Raw genomic sequence first — 22,850 nt, 5'->3', positions numbered from 1 at the left:
GATGAGCCCCAGTTCCCCCTGGCTGGGGGGCGGGGAGGGATACACCATGCCAAAGGCCTAAGCCAAGGTCTTCCTACATTTGGAAGTTTAATAAAGTTGTGGCCTAATTTTAATTCCATATAACATTGCCAGAGTCTTTATTCCTTCCTTATGATCCCTGGGGGCTGGGGCTGTCGCCTCCTGGTCACGCAATGATGTCCATTCAATAAACTGGCATAGTTTGCTACCTTTTATTTTCATCCCATTGTATCCAATGGGAGGAAGGCTTCCTTTAAAATCCTCCACTAAATATCAGGAAAGGCGCTTTTGTTTTCATCTTTGCAGCAAGAGTCCAGAAGGATATTGGAGAAGGTAGACAGGCCCCACCCTTCCCCTCATACTTGGACTGCAACCTAAGAAAGCCAACATTTTCAGAAGAAATAAAAAATTCCTTCAGTAGCACCTCAAAGACCAACTAAGTTTTTATTTTGGTATGAGCTTTCGTGTGCATGCACACTTCGTCAGATACACACATTTTCAAAAGAGTTTGCTGCTAATGTTTTCTTTCACCCCACACAAATCATTGTAGAATGTCAAGCCCGCTAATTGTATTTGGTGAAATGCTCCCCTTCCCCTTCACTACTCACAAATAGTATGAATAACTTCAAGATACCCTTTTCCCCTCAACCCTACTTTGACGATCAGAGATGCAATTTTTGCATGACCTCAAACACAATACTTTCTAAAGAAGTTATTTTACTGCAAGCCATGACTTGTTGCATAATAGTGTGTTATCAAGTGATGTGTACAGGTGCATGACTTGCTTTATTTTTGAGAATTATTAGGTTAGGGCTTTCATCCCAAATATTGTTGTGCTGTCCTTGTTCTTTCAGAAGATATTGAAGATCCAGAATTCCTCAGATTTTGTATCTGAATGTAAAGTGTGCATGTGTGTCCATCTTTCAGTCAACCCTTAGGTTGGTTTGATTAATGTGTAACAGTTGCTGTGGCTTTCAATACTGAAGGGAGTGCTTGCAGGTTTCAGCCAAGGGAGTTTCATGTATTTTTTTAATGAAAAGACAAAACATTTATTTATTTAGACTGAAATCCTATTTTTTTTAAAAAAAACATATGAGAATAAGTCATAGACTCAAAGAACTACAGAGTTCAAAAGGACCATGAGGGTCATCCATTCCAGCCCCTTGCAATGAAGGAATCTTTTGCCCAGTGTGGGACTTGAACCTGCCACAATCCTGAGATTAAGAGTCTCATGCTCTACCAACATAACTATGCACAGATCTCTAAAGTCTGTTGACCCTAATGAGTTCTACTTCTAAGCAGATATGCATTGTATGGTAAAATTGCAAAGGATTACAGCTGAAAAATGGCTGCATGGAAAACGCAGAACATTGCTGTTTTACAGTGACACTGAAAATTTAAGCACAATGAACTTAATACATTATAATTTGATTCACCTTAGAGGTGGGAATCGCTTTCTCTGTCAAGAGTGACATTTCTTCAGGGGTAATCTGTCATGGCCCCCACACCTATGTTGGAGCCCCCACTTGTTTCCGGAATCTTCTCCTTCAGTATCTGTAATCTCTCCTTGCCATTGGAATGTGTTTGGTGGGAGAAGGCAATACTATTATTTTGTAGTATCACATTTTCCTACCCAACAATTTTCTCAGGGATACTTTCACTTCCCTGTTTCTCAGGCTATATATGATGGGGTTAAACATAGGAACTAAAATGGTATAGAACAAGGAAAGCAACTTATTAATGTCTTCTGTCTCCTTTGACCTAGGACTCAGATATACAATAGTTGCTGAGCCATAAAATAGAGATACAACAATAAGGTGTGAGGAGCAAGTGGAGAACACTTTCTTCCGACCGTCTGCTGAAGGCATCTTCAGAATAGCAGAAATTATTTTCACATAAGAAGCAAAGATAAGGAAAAAAGGGATGATCAAGAAAACTACGGCAGCTGCAAACACAATTAACTGGTTAACATTGGTGTCAGCGCAGGCCAGATCAAGCAGTGGGGGTATATCACAGAATAAGTTATTGATTTCATGAGAGTCACAAAAGGGCAAGGTGAACACTAGATATATTTGCCCCGCATGTATGGACATGTTGACAACCAATGATCCAGTGATGAGTACCAAACAGAATTGCTTGTTCATGATGAGCTTATAATACAAGGGGTTACATATGGCCACATATCGATCATAAGCCATGGCAGTCAATAGGAAGCACTCTGTGCCTCCTAGTATAAGTAGGAAGTAGATCTGGGCAGCACAGCCAAGGAATGAAATGTTGCTCTTTTCTGCCACTAAATTGGCCGCCATATTCGGCACAGTGACTGAAGTATAGCAGATCTCCAGGAAAGACAGGTTCCTCAAAAAGAAATACATAGGAGTGTGAAGGGCAGGGTCAGATATTGTAACATAAATGATTAGTCCATTTCCTATTAGAATGCCTGAATATGTGATCAGGAACACAGAAAATAGCAAACCTTGGAGATCTGGGAGATTTGAGTATCCAAGGAGAATAAAGTCAGAAAATGCCGTGTGATTATCTCGTGCCATATTTGGATCCCTTTAGTCTGAAGACAGGGGGGGAAATCAGTCAGCCCAAACAGAATGGTTTTATAGTTCCCATTATCAACACCTCAGCTACTACAAAATCCATATTTATCAATCGTTGTGTCATGTAAGCCCAGAAACAAAATCCATGCCCACACCCAAATATTTGCTGAAGAAGCTATTCTCTTCATCCTGACATAGGTGCATGCTAGGTTAACCTGCAGTGGTAAAAATGCTTCTTTCTGTAAGTTGTTCATTCCATCCTCCCTATTTTTAGCTCGCATCCCCATGCTATGATTGTGTTTTAGTTAGTTTATCCATATTCTAACTAACACAGAAAAAAGTTTCATTCTCCAGAACAGAACAAAATTTCACATAGACAGTGCTAAGATAAATTACTCAATTATGAGTTTACAAAATGAACATTATTAATATTACATTTCTCTTTATATATTTAAATATTGCAAATATTTATTTTAATTGGCATTTGACCTATGAACAGAATATATGCCTTTGATTATCCATTACTATTCTGTCACTTGCCATCCAAAACAGTGTCTGGGGGTCTGTAGAACATGAGGGGACAGCAGTGGGGTGTTACTTATTCTTGTATCTATTGATTCTGCTGTTCTTTCTTCCCCAGTTTCTGTATTTTAGAAAAAATAATAATAAAGTCAAAATAAATAAACCATAATGACAACTAGGTTTTGAATCAATCGCTTCAATCTAGCACTGTTACAGGTGCTACAAAACCCCAATTGTTTTAACTACTTTTTAAAAAGGAATACCATGTGTCAGAGGCCCTGGTATGGCTACTCTAGAGTAACGACTCCAGCATGGTCTTTTAAGGCTTTTATTAAGTGCTGATTATTTACAGTGTTCAGAGCAATAAAAATGCATCCTTAAGGTGAGGTGTCTGAACTCCCGAATGGCGATTGGCGCGTTTTCTTCCAGCACCACAACTTTGGCAGACCCAACCTCTTCCCCCTACGTTTGCGTCGCAATTCGGGAGCTGGGGGGATTGGCCTCCCCCCCGTGCATCCAACTTCCTGTCCCACCTGAGGCATGGGCTCCACAACCCTGCCTGAGCCTCGGACACTACTTCCTGACTCTCCGCTGGAGGCAGAGCTCTCCTTACTCTCTCCAGCGCTTGGGGATGGGCTGGAACTTAAGATGGGAGGGACTTCCCTGTATCCCTTGTCCCTCACATCCACCCCCCTCCCAGGCTCCTCTCTCCCCCTCCCTAGTGGCTCTCTGCTTGCTGGGGACGAGTGAAATCCCAAGAAGTCAGTGGCATCCGAGCCTGTGGGTGTGAAAATTTCCCCCCAATCCGGCGATCTCTCTCCTTCCCCCTGAGAAGACGGAAATCCCAAGAAGTCAGTGGCATCAGAGCTGGTGGGAGTAAAAATGTTCTGCCAGTCCTCTCCTGCCTCTGACGTCGTCGACCTCGGTGAAACCCACACCTCTTCTTCCGTGTCCTCAAATTCCGCTTCCCATCTCCATGGGGAGCTGCTGCCTGCTATCCCTTCCTCCTGCTCCTCCCCCTCTCCCTCCCTTTCCATGTGCCAGGGCTTGGGCCTGTGGGGGAACAGGGCGTGGAACTCTTCCACTAAAAATTCCTCAGGTACTTCCGTGGCCGGTATCCACTCATTGTGGGATGGCGGAGTGTCCTCCCATGCTATCAGGTACTCCAGCCCTCTCACCCCTCTCCTTGAGTCTAAAATCTCAGTTGCCTCATTGAGCTGTCGGGCGTTTCCCGTCTCCCCCCCTCCCTCTGGAGGTTGATCGCTGTCCCTGAACCTGGTACTTTCCCTGTACGGCGACAGCAGTGATCTATGAAACACTGGGTGCACTCTCATGTCCTCCGGCAGTGCTAGCCTGAAGGCTACCGGGTTGACCTGTTGCGTGACCGTGAAGGGGCCCAGCCTCCTGGGTGCTAACTTTTTGCATCGCCCCCTGGTGGGAAGACCTTCCGAGGATAACCAAACCTTGTCCCCCACCCTGATGACCTCTCCCGGCCGCCTGTGGCGATCTGCCCCCTTCTTGTACGCTTCCTTGGCCCTCTCCAAGTGTTCTCGGAGCTGCTGGTGCACCGTCTCCAGGTCCTCTGCCCAATCCTCTGCCTGTGGGCCCTCTTCCTCCTCCTCCCCCTCCCTCTCCGGGAAAGATCTGAGGTCGCGCCCGTAATTGGCCTTAAAGGGCGACACCCCTGTGGAGACGTGCACCGCATTGTTGTAGGCAAATTCTGCTAGTGGCAGGCGATCCACCCAGTCCGTTTGCCTCTGGCTGACGTAACATCTCAGGTACTGCTGCAGAATGGCGTTGACCCGCTCCGCCTGTCCATTGGTCTGCGGGTGCCGAGCCGTCGACAAGCTGACCTCCACCTGCAGGAGGTTCATTAGCCGTCGCCAGAACCTGGAAACAAATTGGCGGCCACGATCCGAAATAACTCTTAAAGGCAATCCATGCAGTCGGAATACGTGGTCCACAAACAGTTTGGCCGTCTCTTCTGCCGAGACCGCCCTGGCACACGGTATAAAGTGGCACATTTTGGACATGAGGTCCACCACCACCAACACTGCGGTCTTGCCCCTGGACGACGGCAGGTCTGTGATGAAGTCCATGGACACTACTTCCCACGGCCTGTGCGGTGTGGCTAATGGCTCCAGCAAACCTGCTGGTGGCGCTCTGACCACCTTTGCTCGCTGGCAGGTGTCACATCCCTGACATAATAATCCCGAACATCCTCCCGCACCCCTGGCCACCAGAAGTGTCTCATGACTAGGTGAGTGGTTTTGTCCCTTCCGAAATGACCCGCCGTTGGGTTGTCGTGCATCTGCTTGAGAACCTTACCTCTCAGCTGTTTGGTTGGGAGGTACAGGGCTCCCCTGTAAAAAAGCAAACCCCTCCTTTCCTCAAAGTCTTTGGCCTGCTCCCTCCCCCCTCTCAGGTCTCTGAAGATGCGGGTGGCAAATTCATCCGCTGCCGTCAGTGCGGTGAGTTCTGCCTCGCTCACCACTGCTGCACCGCATGACCATGCAGATGGGGGGAAAACGTGCCTGGGTGCTGGTGGCAACTCCTCCTCCATGTACTCTGGCTTGCGGGAGAGGGCATCCGCCCTGACGTTCTGCTCCCCCGGGATGTAGTGGATGGAGAAGTTGAAGTTCGAGAAGAACTCTGCCCACCGTATCTGCCGCTGGTTGAGCACCCTGGCCGTTCTCCAGAACTCCAGGTTCTTGTGGTCTGTGCACACCTGGATGGGGTGCTTGGCGCCCACCAGGAAGTGTCGCCAGTGCTGGAACGCAGCGTGGATCGCGAGAAGTTCCCTATCAAAAACTGTGTAGTTGCGTTCAGGCTGGGTCAGCTTCCTGGAGAAGAAGGCACAGGGTCTCCACTCTCTGTTGGCGTCCAGTTGCAACAGAATCGCTCCCACAGCTTTATCAGAAGCATCTGTCTCCAGGCGTAGGGGCGCATCCTGCACCACGTGGAACAGGTGCTGGTCTGAAGCGAATACCCTCTTGAGGCTTTCGAACGCTGCTTGTGCCTCTGGTGTCCACCTGAACTTCTGCTTGCCTCTCAGGCAGTCGGTGATGGGAGCCGTGACACGAGAGAAGTTCTTGATGAACTTCCTGTAGAAGTTAGCGAAGCCTAGTAGGCGTTGGGCATCTTTGCGCGTCCTGGGGCTGTGCCAGTCCAGGATGGTCTGCACCTTGTCCTTGTCCATCGCCAGCCCCTTGTCTGACAGCTTGTAGCCCAGGAAGTCCACCTCCTTGGTGTGAAACTTGCACTTCTCCAGCTTCACATACAGGTGGTTGTCCTTCAGGCGCTGCAACACCTCCCTGACATCCTTCACATGCTGCACTGGGTCATTGGAATAGATAAGGATGTCATCCAGAAAGACCAAGCAGTTCTTGAAGAGGAGGGACCCCAGGACGTGGTGCATGAAGGCCTGGAAGCAGGCTGAGCCCCCTTGCAACCCGAAGGGCATCACCAGATATTCAAAAGAGCCCAGAGGCGTGAACATCGTGGTTTTCCATTCATCGCCCTCCCGGATCCTGATCAAGTTGTACGCCCCTCTTAGGTCTAGCTTGGTGAAAATCTTGCCCCTGCGTGCCGCTGTCAGAAGATCATCCACTCTGGGCATGGGGAAAGCCACTGGCTCTGTCACTGAATTCAGCCGTCTAAAATCCACCACCAGACGGCGCTGTTGCGTGTCTTTCTTGTCCACCCAGAAGACCGGGCTGCCCCCTGCTGCCTTGCTTTCTCTGATGAACCCCCGCTTGAGGTTCTTGTCGATGAAAGCGCGCAGATCCTCCAGTTCCTGGTCTGACATGGCGTACAGCTTGGCTGGGGGTATAGTTGCCCCTGGCACCAGGTTGATCTGGCAGTCAAAAGGCCTGTGTGGAGGTAGGTGGTCGGACTCCGCTTCGCTGAAGACCTCCTGCAGGTCCCAGTACGGCTTGGGTATCGCCTCACCCCCTTTGACGTGCATGGTGGCCACCGTGGCTATCGGAGGCCCCTCCCCTGGTTGGTGCTGCATGCAATGTTCCAGACAAAAGTCCGACCCAAACGTGATGCATCTCTGGTGCCAACTTATGGAGGGGTCGTGGCGCGCCAGCCAGCTCATTCCCAAAACGATGGGGGGGTCTGAGATGGTCGTGACGTTGAAAGCCAGTGTCTCTGAGTGCCTTCCCACTGTCATTCTCATGGGGGGGGTTTGATGAGTGATGGCCCCTCCCAGCAACTCTCTGCCATCAATGGTGGCCACGTGCAGGGGAAAATCCAGCTGCAGAAGTTGGATCTGGTGCTCTTCTGCAAAGTTTCTCGAGAAGAAGTTGGCGGAGGCACCACTGTCAATTAAGGCGAGGACTGTCAGGGGATAGCCATTTGGGAGCGTCAGCGTGACTTCTAGAACCACTCCTGCTCTGGGAGGGGTGGGCTGGCTCTGCTCCTCTCTGTGCGGGTGGGCGGGCTGGGGCTGTTCACTGCTGACTGTGCCTGGCTGCTGCCCCTTGTCTCCTGCAGCCAGGCTGTCTCGTTTCCCTGCTGTGGTGCTACGTCAGTGGGGGAAGGTACAACCGTTCCCGCCTTTCCTTGCCACTCTCTGCGATGAGGGCAGTCTCTGACGCGATGCCGGGGGGAGTTGCAGAGAAAGCAATTCCCGCCTCTTCCCTCCTTGCGTCTTGGTGCCGCCGGGGTTTGAAAAGCCCGCGCGCGCGCTCCCCCGATCTCCATCGGTTCCGGCTCTGGGCTTGGTCTGGGCGGGTCTGGGGGCGGTCCCTGGGGTGGGGTTTGGTGATGTGGTCTGTCCTGAGAGCGTGGGAACCAAGGTTTTGCTGCGCGCGTCGCTTGTTTGTCATACCATCTGGATTCCTGTCTCACCCCCACCGCTAGCGCCGCTTTGCTGAGCTGATCCATAGTCTGCGGTCTAGGACCTCTTGCCAGCTCATCCTTAACGTCTGCATGCAAACCCAGGTAGAAGGCTGATTTCACTGGCTCACTGTTCAGATCCCACCCCAGTTTGTGCACCAGCATGGTGAATTTCGCCCAGTAGTCCCTAACTGTCGATTTTCCTTGTGTTAAGTCATGAAGCTCCTGTTTAGTGGCCTCCATTTCACTGTCGCTAGCGTACATTAATTTTAAAGCTTCTAGAAATAAAGTTGCGTTCTTCATGCAAGGATTTTTTTGCGCGATGAGCGGTCTTACCCATTCCCGGGCGGCCCCCGTCAAATGCTCTATGATAAAGTAGACTCTGTGCGCGTCATCTGGGAATTCTGCTGCATGCAATTCCAGCGCATAATTTATTTCTGTCTCGAATCCGAGGTACTCCCTCGGGTCTCCGCTGAACTTGGTGACTAGGCTCTGTCCCCTTCTCACTTGGACTAGCTGCGGCTGGGGTGCCCCCCCACCTCTAGCGGCTTTCTCCTCTTCCAACTTTTTCTGCAGGTCTAATACCATCACCCTTAGCTGTTTCTCAGTCTCCTCTTTTGTCCTCACCTGGTCCACCAGCTTGTTCAGCTCCTCCTGCGCCCCTCGCGCCTCCTCCTGAGCGGCATGCAATTGCTGCTGTGCGTGCGCTGTGAGGTTCTGTAGCTCCTGCTTCGCTGCTTCGGCCTCCAGCCTCCAATGCTCAGCCTCTTGAGCGCTCATCGCTGCACTCCAAAGTAGCCAAAAAAAGATTCGGGAGTTGCTGTCAGAGGGCCTGGTATGGCTACTCTAGAGTAACGACTCCAGCATGGTCTTTTAAGGCTTTTATTAAGTGCTGATTATTTACAGTGTTCAGAGCAATAAAAATGCATCCTTAAGGTGAGGTGTCTGAACTCCCGAATGGCGATTGGCGCGTTTTCTTCCAGCACCACAGCTTTGGCAGACCCAACCTCTTCCCCCTACGTTTGCGTCGCAATTCGGGAGTTGGGGGGATTGGCCTCCCCCCCGTGCGTCCAACTTCCTGTCCCACCTGAGGCATGGGCTCCGCAACCCTGCCTGAGCCTCGGACACCACTTCCTGACTCTCCGCTGGAGGCAGAGCTCTCCTTACTCTCTCCAGCGCTTGGGGATGGGCTGGAACTTAAGATGGGAGGGACTTCCCTGTATCCCTTGTCCCTCACACCATGCTTTTGGCTATGTTCAGTCTTAATTATAGTTCTGGTTTAATTCTGGATTGGATATTTCTTTCTTTTAATATTTGCTGGAAGACTGTTTCATTAATTTGTTTCTTATTGTATGGCATATTGGTGTTCTATGGATGATGCCTTAAGAGAGTCTTTTCACTTAAGGGCAGCATATAAATGTTTTAAATATATAGATAAATAAATATTTAGTTCTGTGAGCTCTACACCCAGACAAATATGCATAGGTTTGGAAGCTTGAAGAACACAACAGGAGGAATCTACTTGTCTATAAGGTATGCGAAAGGGAAAAGAAAAGAAAAAGACAGAGTGATTGAAAACACTCCTGAAACCCTGATGCGAATATACAGTTAAGCAGAACAAAAGCATCATCTTACCTGTGTTGTGAATAAAGAGTTTCATTTCAACATTTTATTTCCTTGAGGGTCCATAAGAATGCATCATTTCGCTCAAAGAGAAAAGCAACTCGTTCTAAATTTACATGTTACAAACCAACCATTTAGATATTTTAAATACATTTGACAGTTATGTTAATCCAAAGGGATAAGTTTAAGAAAGCCACTTAAAAATGATATGCAATTATATATTTGTATACATACACATATTTAGAAGTGCAATTGTGGGTGTTATCTAGGGAAATTGTCTCAACTGTAATGGACTTTCATTAGAAAATGTCTAATTAAATTTTGGCAACAGGAAGCGGTTCCTTTAGGCAACTTTTCCTGAAGAAGCTTACTCTGATGTGAGAGATCTAGGAGCATTGATATAGGTTACCCAGAAGTAAGGGTACACATACGTTTGTTATCATGTCAATTTCTGAAGCAAATTAAATAGGCTTAAAAGAAATGTGCTTCACCTATTCAAACACCCTCCCATCAACTTCCCATGGGAATAATTTCAGGAGAGAGAGGCAGGCAATGACCGCCTCAGAGCTTCCAGCTAAACTGCCTTTCCTCAACAACACACAGGACCATTTACCACCAACTGTCCAGTGAGAATTATTCCAGGAGGCAGAAGGCCACCCCAGAAACTGCTTCGGTGGAACTTCCTTCTCTCCCCCACCACAGGTCTATTTCTATAAAATGTTAATTTCCTTGAGTCAAAATGAGAGTACCCCTAAACTATTTTTAATATAAAAAGCACTGAGTAAATCCATCCATCAACCTCTCCCAAATGTCTCCATGAAGGAGATGAATGAGAAAACTGAAAGGGCCCTTTCTGTCCACATCAAACACTGTTTTATTGCGATTCCTCTTTATATTTTAATCAGCAACAATTTTATTTGCTATTGTTCTTTGCTGCCTTAGGAACCTTTGGTGGAAAGCTTACTGAAAAACAATGGGTATGGAAAGGTCACAAATCATATTGCCAGAAGCAGGGAAGTGGTAGAGGCATTGAATGCAAGGGATAGGGGAGTGAAAAACAGTTGCTAAAGGGTGGGGGGGGAGAAGAAGTATAAATTTCAGGTAGGGCTGCCATATTTTGAAGAGCAAGAAAGAGGACACATTGGCAGACTTCTAGTTTTAACTATGGATAGCTATGATGACTCTACCCATAAAAAAAGAGGATGTGGCCTGGAAAAAAGAGGACATATGGCAACCCTAATCTTCCTTATTATCATTCTGGAAAAAATATACCATTATTGCTTTTTTAAATTTAGGATGCTCTTAGGATGCATCTTCCCAAGATGATGGAAATTCTATTTTCCGAAACTGTTTTGGCAACAACAAAATATTTCAAGTACATTCAAAGCATTGTATCACATTTTTTTGCACAGCAATTTCACCAGGGAAGTCTTCACTTCCCTGTTTCTCAGGCTATATATGATTGGGTTAAACATAGGAACTAAAATGGTATAAAACAAGGAAAGCAACTTATTAATGTCTTCTGTCTCCTTTGACCTAGGACTCAAATATACAATAGTAGCTGAGCCATAGAAGAGAGATACCACAATGATGTGTGAGGAGCAAGTAGAAAACACTTTCATCCGACTTTCCGCTGAAGGCATCTTCAGAATAGCAGAGATTATTTTGACATAAGAGGCAAGGATAAGGAAAAAGGGCATGACAATCAAAAGCATGCCAGCTACAAACACACTCACTTTATTAATGTTGGTGCCAGCACAGGCCAACTCAAGCAATGGGGGGATATCGCAGAATAAACTGTTGATTTCACGAGAGTCACAAAAGGGCAAAATGAACACTAGATAGGTCTGCACTACATGTATTGGCATATTGACAGTCAATGCTCCAGCGATGAGCCCTAAACAGAATTGCTTGCTCATGATGAGTTTATAATGTAAAGGGTTACAGATGGCCACATATCGGTCATAAGCCATGGCAGCAAGAAGCAAGCACTCAGTGCCTCCTAGTAAAAGCAAGAAATAGATCTGGGCAGCACAGCCAATGAATGAAATGCTCTTGTTTTCCACAATGAAATTGACCAGCATCTTTGGAAGGGTGACTGAGGTGTAGCAGATCTCCAGAAAAGACAGGTTCTTCAAGAAGAAATACATGGGGGTGTGAAGGGCAAGGTCTGTTACAGTAATGCAAATGATTAGTCCATTTCCTATCAGGATTTCTGTATAGATGAATAGGAACACCAGAAAGAGCAAACCTTGGAGATCTGGGAGATCGGAGTATCCAAGGAGAATGAAGTCAGAAAATGCAGTGTGATTATCTCGTGCCATGTTTGGATCCCTTTAGTCTGAAGAGAGATAGTCATGACAGAGAAGACACATTAACCAGTGCAAGCAAAATTTCTATATACTTCCCCTACTCCTATCAGCACGAACCACTATGAGCAAATGTCAAGGGAGATGGGAACTGGAGTCCAACAGCATCAAGTGTGTGTGTGTGTGTGTGTGTGTGTGTGTGTGTGTGTGTGTGTGTGCAGCTTTCCCATTCCTTTGCTAGAGGCTCTTCTCATCCTAATGTAAGTGGGTTCTGGATTGTTTTCGAGTCATGAGAAGGACTTTTCTGTAGCTACTCCCTGGTTTTTCATCTCCTCCTCCCCACTGCCCTATTTTTTATTTTTTATTTTACCTTCTAGTACCCGGCTGGCACTGTGGGTTAAACCACTGAGCCTAGGGCTTGCCGATCAGAAGGTTGGCGGTTCGAATCCCTGAAACGGGGTGAGTTCCCATTGCTCGATCCCAGCTCCTGCCAACCTAGCAAGTTTGAAAGCACATCAAAGTGCAAGTAGATAAATAGATAAATAGATAAATACAGTGGGAAGGAAAACAGCGTTTCCGTGTGCTGCTCTGTGTCGCCAGAAACAGCTTTTTCATGCTGGCCACATGACCTGGAAGCTGTACGCCGGCTCCCTCGGCCAATAACACAAGATGAGCGCCGCAACCCCAGAGTCAGTCACGACTGGACCTAATAGTCAGGAGTCCCTTTACCTTTACTACCCAGCTAAGTGAAGAGAATGCAGTTCAGGTGGACTTTTCATTAAGTTTGGTATTTTATGCTGATTCTTTTTTAGTTATCTGCTTGGCTGTTTATGTTTTGGGGAATTTAACTGATCCATTTATGATTGTTTTACTGTATGTGCGAATTTAGTTACCGACTTTGATCGCCATGGTGGTAAGAGGCTTTTCTGTAGCCCAATAATGAATGTTGGAAACATTATGCTTTTATCTGTTAGTGGTCATATTCTCTGAGTCAGGGGCATACCTAGGGGTTGGCTAGGCTGGCCACTGCCAAGGGCGCAGGCCCGGTGTGTGTGCAAAATCAAAATATCACAGAACTATAGAATTATCATAGAGTCGGGAGCGACCTTGGAAATCACCTTGGAGGTCATTTGTTTCAACCTTCTGCTGAGTGCAGGAGGTAGAATGTAGAATGCACAATGAAGGATACAAGTGCAGAATCCCTGAGAGATGGTTGCCCAGACTCTGCTTAAAATGATGACAAAGCTAGATGAAAATGAAGTAAATGAGCAAAGACCCAATAATGCAGTCTGGGAGATGAGGGGCACCAGGACCCACATCCCAGTTCTTATACCTGAGAGTCTGGAGAGGCAAAGTCCAATCAAGTATTGTAAATGGAGCAGGGAAGGAAATGTTGTTGTAGCTACAAGAACAGCCTTGACCCTTTTAGAAATATTCCAGACCCTCTCCCTGAATGTTTAGCTTTAATTTGTAAAATCATGTCTCTGGCCCTTTTACTTTTGGAGATTTAAGGGAAAGCATGTGGACAGGCAATTACTCCTTAAGAAATTAACTTAGTCCTCCCTTCACGTGTACTGGCCAATGCAAGTGTACTGGCCAAAATGTTCAGGTGGCCACTCACAAAGTTGCTGGCCAGACCTGCCTTGCTTTAGCAAGGTGGTGGACTCATGTGGCTTCGCATCATATCCCAGGAACATAAGCACTTACATATATACTTTGTAAAAAGCTATTTTCCTCCCCCAAAAGTGATCTAGTGAAATTACTTTAAACTTGTTAAACTACATGGATGTTTTGTTCAAAGCTTACTTGTTCCGTCTCTCTTGAGTCTCCAATCTCCACTGGCCCGTCTCACCGCAAGCATTTCCTGTTACAGACTACCCAGGAAGGATCAAAACTAGCTCTGCTCAAATTGAAGGGAGCAGAAAGTTTGTCAGAGAGTGGAAGGGAGGCAAGAGAGCAAACAGAGAATCAATTTATCCTTGTTCTCATTATATTCATGTTTACTTGATCAAATGGGAGGTGCCATTTAGAAGTAGGAGGGAGTATATCTCTGTTGGTTACATCACCTCTTTCTGTGCTATGCAATCACCACACCATGCACCAATGTCTACCTAGTCAAAAACTCAATGACATTCCTTCTAGAATGCTAGTTACTATATGATTCACTTACATAGGAACATATGAAGCTGCATCACACCAAGTTGGAACATTGGGCACTTTAGCTCACCACAGTCAACACAGACTGGCTGTCCAGGGTCTCAGATAGGAGTCTTTCCCCAGCCCTACCTGGAGATGCTGTGGTTTGAAGCTAGGAGCTTTTGCCTGCATAGCATGGGCACACTGAGAAACAGTCCTTCACTAGCATAGTCTAATATTGCAGACTAGGTTCTATTGTGGGTACATAGCCAATCCTACTCACTCTCTCACACACACCTGCACCTGTATGCACACACATGCATGTGCACACACACACACACACACACACACACAGAGAGAGAGAGAGAGAGAGAGAGAGAGAGAGAGGTGGGGGGCATACATGGACATAGTCGTCTCTGCTTCACAAGATGATCCATGCAAATCAACTGAGAAGGAAGATCTATTGCCCGCACTCCACTCATCAAATGATTTTACCACCACCACCAAATTGGTGGAGTCTTGGGAGACATTAAAAATAATAATGTTTGAGCACCCCAAATGTGCATTACAACCTCTGGGCTATAGAATCATAGAAAAGGAAGTGGTCCCCAAAGTGTTGTCATTTACAAAGAATTGTGTGGTATGGCACTCTAAGGTCTTCCCTGGTCTCCATTCTCACAATCAACCAGTGTATAATTAAGAACAGCTCTGTGACCACCTGAAAGTGGTCATAATGTACAATGACTTCCTGAGGATTTGTATGGGACGGGGGGTTGGGGGATGGCTGCTGTACCAAGGCATCTTTTTTCCCATACAAGGACACTGTATACACAGTGATGCATCCATCCCAAACTGTGATATCCCATCCCCTCATGTAAACAAAGAAAAAACTCTTAATTCTTTATTATACATATTTATTCACATTGTGATTTAAAATTATTGCAAGCTGCCCTTGTGGGCTAGTAATCTGTATGTAAAACAGGTATGGCTATCCTGTGGCCCATATTTGGCCACCAGGAGGTTTTCATGACCCACAGAGACTAAACCTCCCTCCCCCCCAAAAAACTGGATACTTTACAGCAGCCACTAAAGCAGCAGTGGTGGATTTGGGGAAGTGGGACCAGTTCCACTGCACTGTGCACCAAGCCTAGGGGGCGCCATAGGCTCTTGTAGCTATGATGAACAGAAGACGAGAGGTGCAAGGGGAGCAGGACCAAATTTTAACCACACACAGGGTGCCACTGAATTTGAAAGACCAAAATCCACCATTGACAGCAGCAGGTCAAGCAGCTTTTGCAAAACAAGCCTTGCTGTTTTTAACTTCCACATTGTTTCCAATAACCCTTGAGTGTCTTGCTGCTATTTGGGGGTGATTTCGCCCAAGATCCTTTGGGTTATTTCCCTCCAAAATCAGCGTGCATGACCCTCAATGACACTGTTTATTTTCATGTTCAAAGGCCTCCCATTGCCCTTTGTGAACTCTTATTGTTTGTCTTCAGCCACTAACACAGCTCGATAGTTAGGCATGATGCTTCAGCTGTCAAAGAGAGGTGAATTTAAACATGAGCTACCAAATGCATTATGCATCATTGGAGTGTTCTTGGGACAAACCAACACATTGTATCCTGCAGGTGACACCAGCTTTTACATTAAAATTGAAATGGACTTAGTATTGAGCCATGTTCTCTGTGATATAATTGAGGATCAGTGTTAGAGGAAATGAATGCAGAGGGGAAATGAGAGTTATTAAGGATGTGGAAAGGCAATATAAATGGATTGAGTTGACTTCCACGTTGAGTGGGCTTCTGGATTTCTAAGGAATGCTCCTTGCTTTTAAGTAAGAGTAGCTGAAACATAAATTGTTGTATTTTTTTCTTCCCCTCCCTCCCTTTTTGAGTGCTTGCCTTTTCTATAGCTGCTTGCCACTTTATGTTCATTTGTGTGAGAGGGAGTGCAACTCCCCCCTTGGAAATTGTTCCAATCTTTGACATTCCTCCATCCCAAGAATAGGGTTGCCAGACTCAATAGTGGACAGGACTTCTGTGCCTTTAATTGCCCTGCTCTCTTTTTTCTTTTTTTAAAATAATCTATTTTTATTAATTTTCCAATTAAAACACGATTATATCACATTCATTATTTCAAATTATACGAATACATATCAATTAAACCGAATATTATGCCAAATCATATAATATTTTCTGGAGTTCCCATGCTTCAAAAATTTGGGGATTCCTCGCACCCGTCTACTGCCGTCTTTTTCTAAAGTCCAAATCTTCACTCAAAATCCAAAATAATCCCGATCTTTCCCCACCAGTCACTAAAATATTTTCTTCTTTCATCCGATTTTTTCACAGCTGCTGAAATAAGTATCAAACGAGAGTTCACATATATTCTTCTCCTGTGTGAGTTTTAATCGTCCTGCCCCCCCCCCATATATCTTCTGTCTGGAATGTCCTGTTGTGTCAGCATTTCAACACGGAGCAGCGCCATCTTAAAAAGCTTAGATCACTTTCGCTTTCTTAAGCTTTTTATTTTTTAAACCAACGATATTTGTAAAATTTACAGCTTTTCCAGGCAAAGAAACAGCAGTCACATTATGCATAGACTCTTGATAAGTTTGTGGCTCTCCTTGCCCTGTAGCTGAACTTAGCTTCAGATCGCTGTTCAAATTCAAAGTGTGTCACAACCATAAATCCACCGAACGCATTCCAGGGACTCCGACCGTCCAGTTAAAGGGGGGCCTCTCTCTTCAGTAGTTTTACAACTTCAAAGGATATGCTCAATAGAATAGTTTATAATTCATTACTCACTCAGGTATTCTTTATCTCTCATTTGTTCCAAACAAACAAGGACGTCCCATCCGGGAAGGTATGGAGTAACTCGTAGAGTATATGAAAAAAAAAATAAAAAAGTTCGCTTCCCTTCTCGTTACGTCCCCATCAATCTTTCTTCCAGATAAAATACAGCTTTGACTTCTCACCCTCAGCAGCACAAATTCCTTGGCAGTAAACAGAGCTTCTTCCCCTCCTTCCGAAGCATGTCCATGAATACGCCTAATTATCTTCTTTAATCATGGAGATCCCGCTCTGCAAGTTGGCGTCCGGGAGATCCGACATTTCATGAGTGCTCTCAGCCCAGGCCCCCCCCCCCACTCCTTGAACAGTCGGAGTGGGTTTGGGGGCATCGCGGGCCCGCGGGCCCTCTCTGTAACCCCCGGAGAGGTAAGGGGGTTGCCTTTAACTCCCCTGGCAACCGCCGAATTCCTCATGAAGGTCGGAGGGATGGAACAAGGGTCAGCCATTCCTGCAGGCGGAAGCGGAACTCCTTGCCCTGCTCTCTTTTGAGTCTGGAAACCTTAAAGAGAAACCAGCAGACCCTTTGCTTGGAAATTAAACAAAGGGTCTGCTGGTTTCTCTTTAAGGTTTCCAGATTCAAAAGAGAGCAGGGCAATTAAAGGCACAGAAGTCCTGTCCACTATTGAGTCTGGCAACCCTACCCAAGAAAGTCCAGGCACTGTGCAGGTGGAAAGGGCAGGCAAGACAGTGATGACAAAGAGTGAGCCCACTAGACATTTACAGCAAGCAATTAATTCCAGCTAGTCATAGGTTTGAGTTTTGTTTGTGTCTGAATGCAATTTCTGTTCTCCTTAATTGATGGAGAATGGTAAGGGGGGGGGGCAGACGCATCAGAATTGTGCTAATGATAGACAGGCCATTCCCTCTTCCAGAGAACCATGGGAATTTCTAGTTCAGTGAGAAGAAATGAAATTTCTAGTAGAAAAGTTCTCTGTGGCTTTCGCACCAAACTGCAGTTCCTGTGATTCTTTATGGAAGCCATGACAGAGCACACTTATTTATTTTGTCTAGTCATTCATCCACCTGCTCCGCTCACAGATGGTGGCAGTTATTCAACATCTGAAGGGTGATAGTTTCTTAACAAATGTCTAAGGAAATAATAGAAATCATTAAAACAAACCTTGCATTTACAATGTCTAACTGTTAGAAGGAACAGAAATACAAACAACCTCATCAACGTTCATGCTTGATATTTCTTAGCCTGTCTATTATCGTTTTAAGGGCTCCTTTCACTTCCTTATTTCTCAGACTATAGATAATAGGGTTTAACATTGGGGTCACCACTGTATAGAGAAGGGTAATTAATTTATTATTCCTACTTCCCATTTCTGATGAGGAAGAAGTGTTCCCTAAATACATTGCACTACATGTTCCATAGAACAGAGAGACCACCATCAGGTGGGACGAGCAAGTGGAGAACGCTTTGCGCCTGCCCTCGGCAGAAGGCATTGCAAGAACAGTGGAAATTATATAAATATATGAAATAAGGATCAGCAAGAAAAGGGTCATCACTACAAAAGTAGCAATCACTAAAAGTGTAATCTCATTCACAGAGGTGTCCCCACAGGCCAGTTTGATTAATGGCACAACGTCACAGAAAAAGTGGTCAATTGTGTTGGAGTGACAGAAAGTTAACCTGAGCATCAACATGGCGTGTATGAAAGCTACAATGGTCCCACCAAGCCATGAACCAGCTACTAGTCCTATACACACACTCTGGCTCATCGTTAGGAAGTAACGCAAAGGGTGACATATTGCTACATAGCGATCATATGCCATGGCTGTCAAAAGGAAGGACTCAGCAGTTCCTGAAAGAGCAAAGCAGTACATCTGTAGAAGGCATCCAGGGTAGGAGATGCTTCTGGTGTCCAACATGAAGTTAGCCAACATCTTGGGCACAGTGACTGAAGTGTAGCAGACCTCTAGGAAGGACAGGTTTCTGAGAAGAAAATACATAGGGGTGTGTAATGTCGGACAGGCTCCTATTAGAGTAAATATAAGACCATTTCCTATGATAGATACTAAGTAGAAGGCAAATATTGCAGCAATGAGCAAAGCCTGAAGTTCTTGGAAATCTGAAAATCCTTGAAGTATAAATTCATTCATCTCTGTGTAATTTTCCCATTGAAATTCTTCAGCATCCTCCATATCTAAAAGAAGCAATCACAAAAAAAGAGAAATACTTGGATGCACTGATTTGAAGCACTGGGTTACTTTTTTGTGATATTCCATTTCTCCACTAATCTGTGCAATGAAAAAAATTCTGCACAATGTTTGTTTGTTTGTTTAACTCAAAATGCCCATTCTAAAAAAAAATGCTCTCAAAATATGCTTAATAAAATAATAATAATATTTTTTGTGTCAAGAGCTGCATTAGAACTTTTTGCAAGGGTAAAAGCCCGTTACTAACAAGGTTCTGAGCTTCATATTAGTTCTGGACTTGTGGTTTAATGTCAGTTCAGATCAGAATTTGCAAAAATCCTCAAGAATCCCTAAGTTTACAGTAGGATTTATAGATATTGATGGACTTCACAATCCATCAGACCCAGTCAGTATGACCAATGATTTCACAGTATGGGGTTGATGGGATGTGGAGTCCAACAACATACGGGGAGCCACAACTTCCCTATGTACCCCTGATTTATAGAGTCTTTACCCTTTCAGCATTCCTAACATTGACCATATTAACAAACCAGTTTCACTTGAATACTAAAGAGAACATGGATCATGATATCAGGAACATAGAACATTTGTTCATTTGGCTGTATTGTCCATCTAGCTAAGTATTGTCCACACTGACTAGGATTTTAGGCAGAAGCTTTTCCCAGTCCTATCTAGAGATGCCAACAATTGAATCTGGGAATATCTCATTCAAAGCAGATGCTCTACCACTGAACTGTGCCCCTTCCCCTAAATTAACTAAGATAAATGGGAGGCAAACATCCATAGCATATAACACACACACCAAAAAATCTTTCTTAAATCTGACATAAGCTCAGCTTTAGAAGGGATAAAAAGCTGACCACTATTGTTTCAGGAATACTTTCCGAAATGTTCTCTCTACCAATCAGAAATAGAAAACAATATTTCATTGACGTCTCCCATTGTGCTCTTAATTACTTACAGCTCATGAAGTAGACTGAGAAATTGGAGGATTCAAATCATCAAATCACATTGAATTTGACTGAATTATGCAGAAATGTCAGATTCCAATTTTCTCCCCATCTTCAGCCCTTGAGTCATATGAAGATATGAGATTAAGGTGGGAAGAAAAGAAGTATACTGCAAAGTGAATATTACTATTCTATAGCTTCTACCAGGAAAAAATGAAATAAGGTGTGTTTTTGTATCCCTTATTATTTGCTGTCACTGGAGATTCATTTGTTTAGTTCCAAATCCCTGCACACTTCGTTGTTTAAGTACCTAAATTCCACATGGGAACTGGATGCAAAAATTCAGAGATGTGAACAGAGAGAGAGCAGCAAAACAAAAACACCATATTGAGAGGCATAGGTTATTCTGGATACGTCAAAGATACGGTGTTACACATGCATTTGAGTGTTGCTATTTTTACAATCGAGCAGAATGTAAACTTTATGAAATAAATACATGCTTACTTTTTTATTTTATTTATTAAATTTGTATACTGCCCTTCATCCAAAGATCTCAGGGTGGTTCACAGCATAAAAATGCAGACTAAAACTACAAAGTACATAATAAAAACAAGAGCAAAAACAAAGCAAAATAATGCCCCCTTTCCCAAACACATTTAAAAGGATATAGACTGTTAGTCAGCCAAAGACCTGATGGAAGAGAAACATTTTTGCTTGGTGCTGAAAGATGCATAATAAAGGTGCCAGCTGAACCTCCCTGGGGAGAGTATTCTGTAAATGGGGAACCATCACAGAAAAGGTCCACTCTCATGTTGCCATCATCTGGACCTCAAATGGAGAAGGCACATAGAGAAGGGCATCAGACGATGACTGGGTTGGTTTACATGAGAGACGGTCTTTGAGGATTTGCCGTTCTGAGCCATTTGAGGCTTTATGGACCCTGAAACTAAATGGCAGCCACTGCAGTTAGGGCAGGATTGGTGTACTATGCTCAAACCATGTTGCTCCAGCGAGCAACCTGGTCGCCTGCACCAACTGAAGTTCCCATACCATCCTCAGAAACAGACCAGTGGAGTTGTTGTAGCGAGAGAGTTGTATATTTCATTTAGAGCACACTGCAGGTAAACCAAATCAAGTTTATGTCTCATTTGTTTAAATGACGTAACAAAACAAAACAAAAAACCAAGCACCTGCGTAACTCTCTGGCTGAAATCAATTTTTATATTTTAAAAACTTTCTCCACCTTGATTCTATCATTGCTTTCAGTGTTGTTTTGTTTGTTTCCTCCTTTTCTTTCCTTTTACAATGTGTATAATTCTGTATACATACAGATACTAAGGACCTACAATACTTAGGTATGACTTAGAATAGTAAAGAAAAGGTAGAATTAACTTTACAATCTAGAAAAAAGCTTTTTCCTGACCATCAGCCTCTTCAGATAATCTTTCACTTCTTTGTTCCTGAGGCTATAGATTAAAGGGTTCATCATAGGGCACACAACAGTGTAAAAAAATGAGAGCACTCTGCCAGTTTCCATTGAATAATCAGACTTAGGTCTTAAATATGTTAAAACTCCAGCTCCATAGAACAGAGTTACCACTGTGATGTGAGAAGAACAAGTGGAGAAGGCTTTGCTTCTGCTGGTGGCAGAGGACATCTTCATGATAGTAAGGAGGATATGGGTGTAGGAGATGAGAATAAGCATAAAGGGTAGCATTATGAAAACTACAGTAACAGTGAACATTATGATCTCATTCTTAAAAGTGTCTGAACAGGCAAGACTCAGAAGTGGTGGAAGGTCACAGAAGAAGTGGTTGATCCTGTTGGGCCCACAGAAAGGTAGGGTGAATATGAATGTTACTGGTACCAAAACCACCAGCACTCCAATGAGCCAGCAGGCCACAGAAATCTTCAGACAAATGGTCTTGTTCATAATGACTGTGTAATGCAAAGGGTGACATATCGCCACGTAGCGATCATATGCCATGGCGGCCAACAAGCAACATTCTGCTATTCCAAGGGAACTAAAGAAATACATTTGTGTGGCACAGCCAATGAATGAGATGCTCATGTCTTCCGACACAAGATTTGAGAGCAATTTGGGGATTATTGTCGAGGTGTAACCAATCTCCAAGAAAGATAAATTCCGAAGGAAGAAGTACATGGGGGAATGAAGAGCAGAATTGGTTAAAGTAGCAACGATGATGAAAGTGTTTCCCATCAAGATCACAAGGTACAAAGTCAGCACCAGCAGGAATAGGAGGATCTTTATAGAATGTACATCAGTTAACGGCTCAAAAATGAATTGAGACACAGACGACTGGTTCCTACCATCCATGTTGATAGTTCAAAGCATTATCATCAAGATCTTTTTCCCTCAATGCAGAAAAACTATCTTTTTCCCCCACAGCAGGTTGCATCTAGATAATTTAAATAAGAAAAGAAAATGTAAATAAACGGTACCCAAATGCATGTTGATAATGAATAATGACAGTAAACTTTGCACCTGGTAGGGGTATGCAGCAGCACTTGGGAGGGGGCTGAAAAATGAAGCAAAGTTGGGTGTTTGAGAGCACTTCAAATTGAAGCCTCAAATTCAAGCCTCTTCAAATTGAAGTCTGATGCCAATACAGTGTCCTGAGTCAGATCAGGTCTCCCACAAAGTCTCTCATCACTGTAGTTTAGGCTTTATTTTGCACCTTTTAGCTCTTTCCCCCTATGTCTGTGGGCTTTGGCAAAGCGCTTTATATCATCTAATATAAAGCGGGCTGTGGTAGGGCTGTTAAGAAATTTAATATAGGGTTTGGGCTGGGGCCTAGGCCACAGGTCATGCTGAGTAATGGGGGCGTGGTTATTTAAATGCATGTATTGGGATTGGTG

At 44.7% G+C, this 22,850-nt stretch overlaps 4 protein-coding genes across 4 annotated transcripts; all 4 read right to left on the bottom strand.

Moving 5' to 3' along the window:
- Positions 1-1,614: 1,614 nt before the first annotated feature.
- Positions 1,615-2,567, bottom strand: LOC118094518 (olfactory receptor 10AG1-like). The gene has a single exon (XM_035135030.2). It carries the CDS (start codon positions 2,565-2,567, stop codon positions 1,638-1,640), a length of 930 nt encoding a protein of 309 aa, XP_034990921.2. The 3' UTR covers positions 1,615-1,637.
- An 8,384-nt stretch (positions 2,568-10,951) lies between these two features.
- LOC118094517 (olfactory receptor 10AG1-like) lies at positions 10,952-11,881 on the bottom strand. The gene has a single exon (XM_035135029.2). It carries the CDS (start codon positions 11,879-11,881, stop codon positions 10,952-10,954), a length of 930 nt encoding a protein of 309 aa, XP_034990920.2.
- A 6,149-nt stretch (positions 11,882-18,030) lies between these two features.
- On the bottom strand, positions 18,031-19,005 carry LOC118094516 (olfactory receptor 1E5-like). The gene has a single exon (XM_035135028.2). It carries the CDS (start codon positions 19,003-19,005, stop codon positions 18,031-18,033), a length of 975 nt encoding a protein of 324 aa, XP_034990919.2.
- A 2,358-nt stretch (positions 19,006-21,363) lies between these two features.
- Positions 21,364-22,308, bottom strand: LOC118094515 (olfactory receptor 10A4-like). The gene has a single exon (XM_035135027.1). The coding sequence runs from the start codon at positions 22,306-22,308 to the stop codon at positions 21,364-21,366; it is 945 nt and encodes a 314-aa protein (XP_034990918.1).
- Positions 22,309-22,850: the final 542 nt, after the last annotated feature.

Source organism: Zootoca vivipara, chromosome 13, assembly GCF_963506605.1.
Source record: "Zootoca vivipara chromosome 13, rZooViv1.1, whole genome shotgun sequence".
NCBI classification, from domain to species: Eukaryota; Metazoa; Chordata; class Lepidosauria; order Squamata; family Lacertidae; genus Zootoca; species Zootoca vivipara.
The sequence above is the reverse complement of the archived record's forward strand: the minus strand, read 5'-3'. Positions and strand labels throughout refer to the sequence as shown.